This window comes from Hippoglossus hippoglossus, chromosome 3, assembly GCF_009819705.1.
Source record: "Hippoglossus hippoglossus isolate fHipHip1 chromosome 3, fHipHip1.pri, whole genome shotgun sequence".
Lineage (NCBI taxonomy): Eukaryota > Metazoa > Chordata > Actinopteri > Pleuronectiformes > Pleuronectidae > Hippoglossus > Hippoglossus hippoglossus.
Window position 1 is genome coordinate 25380106 of NC_047153.1, and position 14641 is coordinate 25394746.

At 42.7% G+C, this 14641-nt stretch overlaps 1 protein-coding gene across 1 annotated transcript; it reads right to left on the minus strand.

Moving 5' to 3' along the window:
- Window positions 1-417: 417 nt before the first annotated feature.
- Window positions 418-14454, minus strand: pdpr (pyruvate dehydrogenase phosphatase regulatory subunit). Its single transcript, XM_034571616.1, has 18 exons — window positions 14331-14454; window positions 13417-13690; window positions 12716-12849; window positions 12308-12389; window positions 11707-11870; window positions 11379-11500; window positions 10870-10987; window positions 10280-10429; window positions 8873-9065; window positions 8498-8622; window positions 7887-8042; window positions 6534-6667; window positions 6198-6346; window positions 6003-6115; window positions 5308-5402; window positions 5128-5217; window positions 4844-5026; window positions 418-3538 (listed from the first exon to the last, which is right to left on the minus strand). Exons 2-18 carry the CDS (start codon window positions 13677-13679, stop codon window positions 3131-3133), a joined length of 2679 nt encoding a protein of 892 aa, XP_034427507.1. The 5' UTR covers window positions 13680-13690; window positions 14331-14454; the 3' UTR covers window positions 418-3130.
- Between the last annotated feature and the right edge of the window lie 187 nt (window positions 14455-14641).

Sequence of the window (14641 nt, forward strand, 5' to 3'; positions counted from 1 at the left end):
ATTTTATAAACTGTCATAATAAAATGTCTCATCTTATTTAACTTGACAGTCTGGGGAGAGACCATTGAAGTCTGGAGGATTTTAATAAGAACTTGCTCATGCTGCTCCACCTGTGTCTGTGGACATTTAAACCTTTTATTTCATTTATGGTGGGATTTTAACCAATCAGTGTTGGTGTTAATAAGGTACATCTGCCCTCGTAGCAATAATTTAGTGTGGTGTGTTTTAAATCCAATCTCACACTCAATACCCAACCCTAATCTAAACCTAATTTAACCCACAAACAGCCCTTTGAAAAAGTGAGGACCAGCCACAATGTTCCCACTCTGTAAGGTCTTTCTTCAAAACGGTCCTCACAAAGATGTATAAGTACATGTGTACACACACACACAATGAACAGATGAAGCAACTTCAACATTCTGGTATGAACAATTTCTCTATATTTAACATTAGACAGCCAAACATCAGTTTAATATGATATGAACACAACAGTAGAAAGCTTTGGGGGGAAAGCTGTCATTTACAGATCAGTCCAGTATGAAAGATGTTAAATAAGAGACGAACCACTTCCCCTGGTGTTGAGTATGTGTATGTGACAGATGAGTCATCATCACAACAGACTTCCCTTAGCGTAACAATCTTCTGGACGTACGTTCTCATGTAAAACCTGGTAGATGTGTGTGATGAGAACAGCACAGCCATGGTTAGAGTGTTAATCACAAGCTCTATTGGTTGAAGTGTGATTATGGACCCTTGTACATGAACTGAACAGAACATTTGGAAATGTTACATTTCAACATCAGACAACAGTTCAAGTCCAATGTGGCCATTTAGTTTCAAAGAGTCCAAGCAGAGCATCGCTGCTGAAGGGAGATGTTGGTTCTACAGAGCAGAGGTCAGGGTTAAAGCCCCATAGTGAACACACTGACATAAAGACTCCTTATAATCCACCAGACTCTCACATGCAAACGTTTCATTTAATATTAAGTGCACACACAAAAAAAATTAGCCCTTTATAAGCAATGTACCGACTCCCTGTTGCAGCTGGAGATGGAACAGAAACACGACACAAGACACACATCTTGTGCACTTTCTCAGCTACACAGCAGCAGCCATGTTGTAAAATGAACACTACGGCCCTTTATCGTCCTGCTGCTAAGACTCCTCTGCTGCCAAACAGCTCGTCAACGCCAACCACACCGAACATTTCCTTGATTCTTTCTTACATCCTTTTGCAGAGTAAAAGCCTGAGGTGTTCGAAAAAAAGAGTCACACTCACGTCAATGGAGATTTAATGAGGCCGTCTATATTCTCATTTTGTCAACACTGCAGCTGCTTTCTGGAACATCCAAACTGAAAGAGGCTGCAATCTACTCTCAGAGGTGAAAGTGCTTCAGACGGGCCCCAAATGAATGAAACTGCTGCTGCTCGAGTTTAAGAGGATTTTCAGGGAAAGAAAATAAATAAATCTCGTAATTAAACCGAGCAAATAAATTCATGATTATAACAATAAAGTTGGAGAGAGCGTAAATAGAAAAATAAGCAACAGCCTTAAACAAATTCAATAAACATGAACATTGATTTAGCTGTTGCTCCCAGCTTAAATGTGTGTGTGTTCCGTCAGTCAGCCGGAGAGAGGTGGGTGGTGTTTTATTTACGTCTGGATCACAGATTTTGCCTTTAAATTCTACCATCCACCCTCCTAAAGTCAAGGCACTCAGGCAGAGTACGTGACCAAAGCGACCTCTGCTCTTTCATTTGGCCAGACAAGCGAATGTTCATGATCCCACAGTTTGCTGCAGAGCCTGTTGACACCAGGAGACAACAACAAGCGAAATCCCTACCAGCTCCAGGCCTGCTGTTCTGTGGCTCCCCTACACCAAATTATATTATAGATGTTCTGTATTCAAACACGCAGGTTGGAAAACATCAAGCTGCTGCTGCATGTTGGGAATATTCTGGAAAGCATTTGAAATAATCCATGATCAGAAGGACGACTGCAAGGACGAAACTGCTCAAACTGACGATTCATACGGCCGATATAACTTAAAACTGACATAGAAAAAATGTGCAGTACAGAAAATAGAGATTTTATACATACTAGCTATACAAAAATACTTTGCTTTATCTTAAATGGAGTCCTTCCTTTACATAAATGTCTAAACTCTGAATCAGGCAAAACTCAAATTGCCAATGTAAGAAAACGTGGACTCCAGTCAACAGGTCTGGGACTACAGCTCCGCTTGCAGCTCTCCCAGCCTGGTTTCACCGAATATCTGCCACGCATTCAACAGCATGAATACAACAAAACATCAGCATCAGAGGAGCAACGCTGATTCCAAACGAGCACAGAACATAAATAACAGGTTGGATTATATTACCGCGAAACTCACAGCAAAATAACCCCAGAAAAGTTGATGGTAAAAAGGGTTAAAGAAAATGGGTTGAAGCTTTTAGGAAGCGTTTTCATCAGGAGTGCAAGTGGTAGTAATGGGCGGCACACGAAGCAATGGTTTCATAAAGATAATATCAGGCCTTTCCCCCTGACTGGGGAGGATATTTTCCTGTTGTAAGACACGTCACATCACTCGCATTCTTTAAAGCAGCAAATGTTTCAACTTGAGAAACAGAGTCAACATCTACACACACACATCAGCTCTGAATTTCTTTTCAAACTCGTAACAATGACAGAAACGCGACTGGAGACGATTGTCGGTCGAATGAAAATTCCCTTCTGGACGAGTTAAAGTAAACAAAGTGAACAAAGTTCTCAAGAGCTAGTGTGTTGAGCTAGTGTTGCCTTGACAAAGGCACTTAACTGCAGGTTGTCCCAGTGAAGGAGGCTCTGAGACTGTGTGGACTGTGTTTGATTGCTAAGGAGGAAAGGACTGAAAAAGAACTACAGACTTACATGACACAGGAGCTCAAGCACTTGGCTCCTGTTAAATATTGCACTTTGAAAGAGGGATATGCGACGTTGAAGTTAAACATTAAAGGGACCAGGAGTGATTGTGCAATCAGCCCTCTGAGCGGGAGCCAGAGAAGGGAAGATAGGTTGGCACTGTGAGTTAAGTGCAGGAGTGGATTTGGTGATCTGAAGGAGTATCAGAGGATTTTCTATTTCTCTGCATCACTTCCCCTGGAGGTTGCTGAGCTCAATGTCTTCCTTGCGGCGTTTTTGTTGAGTGAACAGTGAGCTAAAGGGGTAGAGTTTGGCTTTGGCTGGGTAGCGCTGGCCAGCAATGTCCACCTCATAGTCCCCACGGTTGATGAAGTCCGGGGTGATGGGTGTGGGGAGCCCCTCTCGGCCTGGTGGCGGAGATACAAAGCCAAGGCAGACGTGGCGCTCCAGGGTGTAGCTATAGGCGCTGCTGGTGGTTGTCCCGGCCAGCTGGCCGTTACGGTAGATGGGCTCCCCCCACCAGGGCCACAGGTCTAGCTCAGTGTCATGATCCTCGAGAACCAGCATGACAAACCGCCGGAACACACCGTCCTGACGCTGCTGCAGCAACGCCTCACGGCCGAGGAAGTCTTTGTCCTGATGGTGGGCAGACAGGACAGAGGTACAGACACAGGACAGGATGGGAGGAGGATGAGGAGGAGGAAACAAGAAGAAGAAGAACATGAAACAAAAAGGAGTGAGGGGACAAAAAGTGGAGGGGAGGAAGAAGTAAAGAGGAATATGTAAAAGATGAGGAGAGATAAACAGGAGAGATTAACAACAGAGAACTGTTAAACTGCTTTCAGACCTGAACTGAACTTCTGATAATCTGACATTCTCCAGAGGGGCTGCATGTGAGAACGCAAATGGCCGAGGGAGAGGCTCTGGACTTTCTCCAGAGTTGCTCCTGCCAGCCCCCTAGTAAAAACTCTGCTTTACACATAAAAGACGCAGATGTCAATTTAAGCTGCCTTCAGACATGCACTGAACTCCGGAATTTCTCTGCACTTTCTCTGAAGGAGGAGCATGTGTGAACGCAAATGTCAGACTGAGAGCCTCCAGATTGTCTGTGGACTACTCCACCTGGCCCCCTCGTATAAAGTCAGCATCAAACCAGAAAAATCTGATGTCCTGGAAAATGAAAATAACAAAAAGAAAACCTATCTCCAGATGAAAAAGACACAGACAAAGACTTTAACTTAGAGAGAGAACACGCGATCTCAGCAGCAGAATTTACGTCCTGCCTCTGCCTGCTGTGCAACCTCTCACTTGAATGCTCCAGAGATTTCTGGGTTGTGGTGAACACGTCTGAGCGAAGAATCTCCTGCTGCATTTAAGGCAAAACTCCAGAGATAATCCAGACCCAATTGTGCAGAAATTCTGCAGAGTTAATGACTGAAAACGGCTTGAGGTTATGAAGCCTGCCCTACAAACAAATAACATCCTCAAACATGACACAGAGCTGTGTGAATACAGGAGCAACAGCAAACCACAGCTTTTTGATCTCACACATTTCTGCATTAATAAAGACTGATCATCTGAAAGCAACTGAAACTAATTGCACACTGTGGGTTCCAGTCTTTAACACTTTGACTCATTATAGATGTGTTCAGCAGACAGTCTCAATGTGACTGATGGTAAACTTCAGGTAAACTAAACCACTCTCAGTGTTCAGGGCCACCTGTTATGCCTGCAGGTGCAGTCTGGTGACATTTTCTTTTCCATCCCGGCAAAGACTACAACCCATATGTTGAAGGCTTCAGTACAGCAGAGCCTCTTAGTATTCTGCTCCTCTCTCATCTTTAAACCAAGTCAAACTTAACAGAGAGCTTCAAAAAAGCATTTTGTACAATAATTAATATAATGCATCAATACTGATACGCAGCCCGAGTGTCTACTGACCGTGTCAAACTTAACCCTGAACTCTCGTCCACATTCCAGCGGGGTGGTGAAAGCGTCCAGGTCCTGACCCCAGAAGGCAAAGAACTTCTCTATGCGAAGGCTGCGCAGCGCGTAGTACCCTGCGTTACGAATCCCGTACTTCTGACCCACTGACATCACCTCGTTGTACACATGCAGGGCATACTGTGGGGAGCAGAGGAAGACAGCGATGAACTTCAAGTACTGTGTAATAAAAGCTTAGAAACCATCCTGTGACTACATGTTAGTGTGTGTGTAGGTTGAACCTCTATGGGGATGTAGAGCATGAAGCCTGGCTCTCCAGTGTGAGTCATACTCATCACTCTGATCCCGTTGGCATAGCCTACACTCATCTCCTGTAAACACACACAAACACAATCAGTTACCATTCATGTCAACGTGGAGATAACCATATAATGTTACTGTTACTAGCCGTTGTTTCTTACCTTACAGAACATGGAGGGGAAGTGGTCAGGTGTCATGGAAACATATGACAGCTCAGCCAAAACATCCATTGCACGAGGTCCAATCAGATTTAAAGCTGCAGGTAATAGAGAAAGAAAGATCACCGGATTAACAAAGCTCAGCCCAGGTCAGGTACTTCCTCCCTCCATGTTTCCTGACCTGGATCACAATCAGTAGTAATAATATTAAAATGTACAAAGGAGATGAGAGGGACTTAAGTCAGAGGTGACAGTGTTCTTTTTTTTAACAAAAACCTGACCTAATTGTACTTGTAACTTAAAAAGGAATTATTAACTAATAATAATAATTAGTCTTAGTTACCACCAATAACATCTGGATCATTAGATTAGGGATATACTGCACAGTGCCTGCACAAGTTTTGGGATAGAGATTGTTGGTTGGTGTTTTATTTTGTATACAGAAAATGTATGTATACCTGTTAATGTTGCTCACATTTCAGACAGTTAAGGTAATTACATTACAAACATACTGATTATTTTTTGAATGTGTGATTAACCACCCACTTAAATCATACTGATGTCTCACAATTGCCAGAATCAGGTCATGTAATAAGGGTTCTGAGCAGATATCTGATGATGGTGCATTGCTTCCAGTGTCTAAAATAGTGTGGCCAGTAGATGGCAACATCACCGCAGATCAAGTGTGCTGCGCTTACCTGTGTACTTCCAGCTGACATCCTCTAGGTGGAGCTGAGGTTCATTAGGCATGTGTTTCTTTATCCAGGACCAACAGTGGACCTGCTGGTCTGTCGGAGAAACGATGAAAAAGCTGCAGAGGAGAAGAAAAGTGTGAGTTTTTTCAAGTGAATCATTATAAACTACAGGTGTACAGTGTTATTTGTAGTTCAAACCTGTTCTTGCTGAGGCGGACAACGCTGCAGTCGTTCTCGTAACCTCCCTTCTCGTTCAACATGCCGGTGTGGACGATGTGTCCAACAGGAACATCCAGGTCGTTGGCACACAGATGCTGCAGCAGCTCCATAGCCTGGTCTCCTGTTGCCTGGGACATCAGGACAGAGCAAAGGGGTTAACTTGGTAAACACAAGCTGACATCACCGACTGGCTGTGAACAGAGGGGAAATGTATCCTTTTAAATATGAAGCCACAAGCAAGCGCAGCAGCAGTTTAATGCTTTATGTGATCCAGTGTTGATTAACAATTATAAGCTGTCATGCATCATCACTCACAGTCAGTTCAAACTTGGTGAAGGAGGACATGTCAATGACACACACGGCCTCTTTGCAGCATTTCACTTCTGCTCCAACAATGTCAAACCAGTCTGGTTTGTAGAAGGTCTTACTCTGGTCCAGAGAGAGCAGATCTACAAACACATACAGTAAAACAGATCAATAAAATCAGGCATTAGAGAAAATACACTTCATCATGTGCTGTGGAAATGCTCAAACCCCACCAAGACATTTCATTTATCAGAATTCATTAGATTCAAATTCCCCACTTGCTACTTTTAAATCTACAATTAGAAAGAGCTCTTTAAATGGAAATTCTCTCAAGATTATGAGCAGCATTTTTCCAGAGACTTCCCCGATGTGACAATAAGAAAATTAAGCAAAACTGTAAATCATCTGCTGATAGAAGCAGTAACAGCCAGTTGATCCTCAGTCTTTCACAGTCCTTCACAGTGTACAATATCAAGAGAAATATTTAAAGAAATTATCAATCATATAATGTCATTATCAACAGTTCAATCCCAGCAGCAGGTGACCTCAGTCTGTTGTACAGTTTCTGTCAGAGAGGAGGGAACTTATCATAAAAGTGTGATGAGATTGTGTCATTTCTCGTTGCTTTATTCATTGTTGTGTTATGATTCTCCTTCTTCGGTCGTGTCAGCTCCGCCTACACATCTGCCCCAAAGAACATTCAAGCGTGCAAGAGATCTTTGATGAACGGTTGTTACCAGGGAGGATGTGTTTTCCAAGCTGTCTTTCTGTCTGTCAGCAAGATTATTAAAACATTACAGAACTGATTTCTGAGAAGTGCGGGAAGGAGGAAATCATGAAATATTGGGTGGATTTAAAGATACAGGCAGATAAGGATTTTGTTTTACTTTCATTAACTTGGAGAAATATGGTTTTGGCCTTGGCAGAAGTATGTGCTCTACAAGCATCCTTCCTAGTTTTATTATTAAAACCTGGTTTATCTTAAGCCATGGTGGCTAATGACTGCTGCACATCACACTACCCAGACTCTATAAAGCCAACCTCTAGCTAGAACATACTAGTGCTGTAAACCTTTACAGAGAAAATGATCAGCAAACACCTGTGAAATACTGGTCACATTACTTTGATAAATTTACTCAAGCAGACACTGTAGTAGAACATATAGATGTTGGTTTTCTATAATCTTAAATTGTAGCCAAATATCAGAGTGTGTATGACCTGTGCAAAAGAAGAATTTCATCAAAACTTACTGACCTGGGAGTTCTTCATGAGTTTAATAAAAATAATTGATTTGTGAAGCTCACTCAAAAATGTAAGATAAAGTGAATGTAGATTGTATGTTTGCTGTTCAGTAATTCTTACCTTTCCCATGAGGAACAAAGTATTTGGTCCTCTCAAAGCCATGTTTCTCCATCCAGCGTGCTCCCTGAGTGTCCAGGCGGTCGTACAGAGGACTGGTCCTTAGCTGACGGCCAGTCTGAAAGTCCCAGCGAGGAACCTTCAGTTCATACAGCAGAGCTGGACCCAAACACACACAGACACTTTGAAGCACCACAGCAAAACTGTCAAAAACAGTTAACATTCATAGAATTATAAGCACAGGAAAAACTAAATTATGACCAAGAACATGTTAATTGTTTTTTAGGCCATCAGCTCCAACTAATTTACCAAATATCAACATCTTTCAGTTATTCTGATACATTTTGGATGGCAAAAAAATGAATTTTCCAATCTGATGCTTAAACTCTGTTCTCTTACTGGTTTCATGCCTGAGAGGGAAGTTTTTTTAATAAGAAATATTGCTTTTCCCTTGGCATCACCCATGATATGTGAATAATGGGGAAATAACAAGCTTGTCAGACTAGAGAGATTGGGTTAATAATTCAGTGCATCATTTTTTTTATTATCTTTAACAAATACAAATATTAAAATGGTTAAAAAAAAAACTTAACCCTTAAGAGTTTACTACTCACGCATGACTTCCATTACTCTGTGTCTCAGGAAGGTTCGGCTGCTCTGCAAGTTACCAAAGCGTTTGATGTCCAGTGGCCACACGTTGGCGGTGGGGTAGCCGTAGGTCATCCACTCTGCCAGGTACCTTCAGAACAAATCACACACACACACACACACACACCATTTGTGCTTCATTGCAATGCAACCAAAACATATCACAATTCTGATCGCTGCCATTTAGAAACAGATTAGTTTCTGTGTCAGTCACAAACCTAAATAATACATTCAGGTGTAGAATAAATTTCAGTCTGGTCTTCAAACCCATTTGATAATGTTCATTCACATATACACCACAGGCTGTCCTCCAGCAAATACATTTATATACACATCCTTACTTGCCAGCTCCTCCAGCGAAAGACAAACCGGAGGAGTTCATCCCTGCCAGGACATAGTATCCAGAGACGCCCGGTGTCTCCCCCATCAGGCAGCGCATATCAGGCGTAAAGGACTCTGGACAGTTGACCAGCTGATGGATCTCAGCACTCTCTAGACCAGGCATTCTCCTCATCAGAGCTGTGAGCATTGGCTCTGGAGGCAAACAAGACAAGGAGGTTGATCTAAATTTTCTTTTTAGAAAGTTCATAAAATATCCACATCAATGTGTAACATTTAAAATGATAAACAAACCCTTATTTGACAAAGTTCACTATGCCCGTCCCGTATTTCCCCATAAACCACAGTCTTCCTGTCACAACACGAGGCGGCTACTTGTCTTTTTGACCTTCTCTGTTGTTTCTAGCATTAATAAAAATCAAACAAAGAAGAAATACTGGACTTGGCTTAAATTGCCTTTTGATTTATCTCCACCACCAACAGCGCTGTACAACTGTGAAAGATTCCACAAGCTGAAGCTCCAGCTGCACAGCAGGAGGTGTAACCTTTTCTCACATTGTGCCATAAACAGACCAGCAGGTATTCTTTCATGAAAGACGACCCTAAGGCAACAGTGTTCAGTGCTGTGTCAGTAGAAGCTACATTGTGTTACCGCTCTTTCCTCCAATTCTGTGAATTAGTTTGATAATTTCATTGATTTCATTGGTTTCTTAGATTTGATCACAGACTTGAAACACAGCACAATAAAATGGAAAACTCAGTTGTACGAAAAATAACTGTGATTACAGTTGAAGAACAAGCCCTGACAGCTTGGTCTGACGCAGTGTGTTGCTGCAGTTCAGGGCCAGTTGTTGACACACTGCTGTCTTTATGACAACCTGTCAAACTGTATGAGAAATCTCAGATTACCAGTTTAAGGCCAAGGCCAAAGGACAGGTGTGCGTGCTTGTGTGCGTGCTTGTGTGCATGCTTGTGTGCGTGCTTGTGTGTGTGCATACGCCTGTGGGGACATACATACATACCATACAATTAACATTTTAAAAGCCTACAAAAAAGATGCCTGAACTGACCCAGTTTTTTTTCTTCTATCAACAAGGGATGATTATAAACTTATTAATAAATAAAAAATCCATGAGTATAGCCTCGCCAAAAACTTATAATTAAATACAAATAATACTTATGTTATGTATATACTTGAGATAGAGTGGAGTTGAAACTCTGAGACGACTTTGACAGCCAAGTGTCTCGAGTGATGTGTACCAATAATATCTCAATGTACAATTGCTCAAAATAGTTTTAAATATACAAAATAAGTTTAGATGTGCAAATTAAATCTTTGTATGCAAAATATACAGATTGCCTCTCCACCTCCCTCGCCTCCCATCCCTCCCTCCAGCTCTCTCCTTTACCAAAGTGGTCCCAGTCCTCCTGCATGTTCTGGATCTCCAGCTGGTTACGACCCTCTGTGAAAATGGGTTTGGGATTCTTCTCAAAGCCCCCTGACAGAAGGCCACCCTGCCATGGCCGTGCATATATCCTGCCGTCCATATCGATCACCACTAAAGACAAGACACAAGTCAGTTAGAACACCTTCTCTCTCGTTTGTAACAAACCTGCAAAACCATTTAATGGACATTAACACAAAAGGATTATAAAAGTTTTACTGTAAATAATTATTCATTTTCTGAGTATATTATCAATTATTATAGACTGAATCATGCACTGCACTGTAGTGATGGTGGTGTTAATAGAGGAACCAACTACAGTTTGTGTGCAAATGGTGCTATACTGGCATCAGACTTCAGCATGACTCACTGGATGACTACATCTTAGAAGGCTGACTGATGCTTGTCGTAGTATTGTACTGCACACTACATTCTTCTTTATTACAGACATGACTTTTTGCAGGAGATTGAGTGATTGGAATTTGAAATCTGTTGGTAAATGTGTATCTGCTGCAAGAGATGGTTCATTTTCCTGTGAGGTTAATGTGAGAGACCTGGCGTGCCGGCGGGAAGTGGCTCCTGGAGAGGTTTTGTGAGGAGGTAGAAGTGTTCACAGCCATGAAGAGGAACTGAAACCTTCATCTCACTTGCCTGGCCAAGCTCGTAAGCCCACTGGAGAAGAGACAGGCATTACAAATATGTCTATGTTGCTGCTAAGAAGACGAGTATATTGCTCACAACAGCACATTTCACATAAAACTGACTATTTGCACAGCCGGGACTCAAACTCTAGCATGTCAGGCTAACTTCAGCCCCCCCCATTAGAGTGGCAAATGGTTCCACTGCTGTAATAAGGATATTTGCTGTGCGACATGCTACAGTCTGTGATCTCAATCTTCCCAATGTTTAGTTATATCTGGTTTATAATGTAGGTAACAAGAAGAAGAAATTGACATGATCCCCCAAACGCTGACAAAGCTTTTCCCTCAGACTCCTTGATTTAAGATGGCCCTGCGATTCATTGATGCTGACATGTATTCCTCAATTCCACTCCGAGGTTTACCTGTCCCGCACAGTTGACGAAGTATTCACACTCAATGGAGCCCCGGTCAGTCTCCACTGCCATCACATGACCCTTCTCCACCAGAACCTGCTGAACAGTGGTCCGCTCCAGGATTTGAACCCCTGGATAGTATGAGAAAGATGAGGGGATTATAGAGTAAGCAAACAGGAGAGAAGAAAGGAGGAGGGAGGGAGGAGATGACAATGAAGAGGATGAGCAGAAGGTGGCAGAACAGTAAAATGGCTTGAATTAAAGATTAAAGTACTACTGGTTAAACATTTCATAGAGTGTTCCATTACTGGTCCATCAAAGGTAAGTTCTGAGTTACCTTGTCCAGCAGCAGCCACAGCCAAGGCATGGTTAACTTCAGGTGGAGACACCACAGCATCATCAGGGAGGTGGAGCGCCCCTACCAGGTCATGAATATTAACAAGAGGGTGGAGTTTGGCCACTTCCTTAGGTTTAATGATGTTACAGCTGATCCCCATTACCCTAAGGATAGGAGATAGAGACGAAGGCTTAAAATGAATAAAGATTTTACATCTGCATACTTGTTCTTTGCATCAGTGTGACATCAGCTTAAAATATCATGACAAATGTTTGTGTGATGACAATATCAGACAAACAGTTGGAGTGGAAGACAGAGATATAGCGGCTGTGTGATCATAGTTGGGATTTTCTACCAGTAATAAAATTGTCCAGTCAGAGAAACAAGGTAATCTGTCTTGTTTATATGTTGGAGCAACATATTACCACCAGGCTCAGAGTTTATGCCCTGGAGTGGCAGATCTAGACAAAACTCAGTTACAGTATATCCACTAACTCCGGCTGGACTTGAATAGTTGTTCATTAAAAATCCCTTGGCCGCTTGACAGCAACCCCCTTCCACATAAAAAATGTAATATTGACTTGGGGTTTTCAGGTCTTACTTTAGTCGGGATGCCAGGCGCTTCAGAGATATGAAACGATCCTGATTTTGAGCCAAACACAAGGACCCTGTCTTCACATAACCTAAAACACACAGAAACACAGAAAACAAAGCCATATTATGTAACTCATTAGATCTCAAACCAGGTTATTTCACAAGTAAACTCAAAATGATTGTCCTCAAACTCAAAGTGATCATCATTCAAGCAAAGACTGTAATATGGATAGATAAAATAATGAAACAAAAAGCTTATTAATCTTGAAAATATTTAAGGGTTTAGGGAAACTTATAAGCCACATGGACAATAATTATTCACAACAATGAGTCAGATCATAAACCTTTGTCTTCATGAGTAGCGTAATGGTTTAGGTCAATATGAGTAAGACATAACCATGTCACAGAGGCAGACCTGTTTTGATCCCAGTGTCCTCCTCCAGCTGCTGGTAAAGGCTGTTGGAGTAGTTGGCCATTTGAACCTCTATGGAAATAGGCTTGGCCACACTGACGATGCCAGCACACAGTCTGGTGGTTCCTGCACCAAGTCTGTTATCAGGACAATAAAACAATAAAACATTATTTCAACATTCCCCAGGTTTCTCCAAAAGCTAAGGATCTGGAGCCCTAAGCCAGACAATAAAAGAAACATCACAGACTGCAGAACCCTCCGGCCAAGATGTGAGAGACACACACACCCAGGTCTGATCAGCGTGTGGTGGGCCTGCCTTAGTGGAGGGTGTTTTCTGACTAAAAGGCCGAAACACCCGATGACACTAAGGTAAACAACTGATGATATGTCCCTTACAGCTGCTGGTTGTCGCCATTGTCCTGTTTTAAAATAATAGAGCAATATCCAACCAACTCTTTTTACTTCTATTGCCTCCTCACTTAAAGACTGTCTGTATCTGCCCCCCCCTCCGAGAGGCCTTAAGAGGTCAGAGTTGGTGGCAGAGCTGCGAACTTTGGGGATCCGGTTTCCTAAAGGCCAACCACAAAACTGGGTCTGAAATATGATTCATTAAATTGAGGACCCTTAAAATTCATCAAACCCCCGACCACCTCTACAATATCACACATTCCTACTACCTAAAACTTTAAAGATATGTATCTCACCTGCCCTGCTCCAGGAGCACAATGTCAGTCCAGCCCAGTTTGGCCAGGTGGTAAGCTACTGATGTCCCCACTATACCTCCTCCACAGATCACCACCCGGGCCTGGCTGGGCAGAGGCAGCAGCTGGGAGTCTCCATTGACGGCCATGCAGTGAGGTGAGGTCCAGAGGGCCCTGCCGGACAATCTGTAGCCCGTGTGGGGAAGCAGCAGCCTGGGGAGCAGGACAGGGGACAGAGCCCTGGTGCCCCGCACACAGCTGCACATAGCTGTGCTCACTGCACACAAACAAACACACAGCCTCACACACTGGTCATGTATTCACGAGCCAAGGTTAATATGTATGTCAATACTGCAAATGTCAAAATCTAACTCCCTTTAGGTTGCATGAAGATGAATGTTAATCTTCATTCAGTGCAGTTGTTAGGAGAGCAGTGGGAATGCTGTTTAGCTGAGCTAACACGCTAACCCTGGGTGACATTAAGAGCCACATCCAGCAGTGTGGCTGGTGGAGACCGGGCCTGAGAAGTCGACAAGGTTGACTTGAAATAGACCTTGAGCTGTCACAGTTATGTTTCTCTCTGATGTTAGCTCCCAACCGTCGCTGCACCTACACGTTTAGCAGCACAGCTATTAGCTGTGTTTTAGCTGGTGTTACGTTTAGTTGTCATTTAACATTAGCTTAGCTGTACAGAGCCCATCCTGACTTGTACATCGTTGAAGTTTCGAGAAAGTTTACTGACATTTTCTTTTTTTTTTCTCATATAGTTGCAGTTAGCATTGCAGTTAGCTAGCGACAATAGCTTAGGCTATGGGACAGCTAGCTACAGTTTGTTATTTAGCTGCACCGGTGCTAAGCCGTGAAGAGACAGTGCTGTCCCGGGGTTTCTCTCACTGCCCACGGCGACAGAAACTCACAGATCCGGTCAGGTCCAGACGCTGTTAATGTCAGGAGCGAACTGCCGAGGCTCCGAGATACGACACAAACAGCAGCAGCAGCAGCTTTCAGCTCCACTGTCAAATGCCTTCAGCACCAAGAGGAACATCCGGTCTAAACCTTCACAATTAAATCTTACTTCTCCTTAATACGTCTACCACCAATAGAGCATTATTAATGTGCTCTCTCATACTCTGTTGAATCATTTAAACTGTCTTGTTCATATTTTCTATTAATTTTATTTTGAACAAAATATAAAATCTTTGGGAATCTCAAATGCAGTGAATGTAAA

Excerpts from the sequence above, each read along its gene's own strand:
- pdpr (XM_034571616.1), bottom strand. The coding sequence starts at position 13,679 with ATGTGCAGCTGTGTGCGGGGCACCAGGGCTCTGTCCCCTGTCCTGCTC. Across the intron at positions 5,403-6,002 it reads TGTCAGCTGGAAGTACACAG|CTTTAAATCTGATTGGACCT; the intron begins GTAAGCGCAGCA and ends TATTACCTGCAG. Across the intron at positions 5,218-5,307 it reads TCCCCTCCATGTTCTGTAAG|GAGATGAGTGTAGGCTATGC; the intron begins GTAAGAAACAAC and ends GTGTGTTTACAG.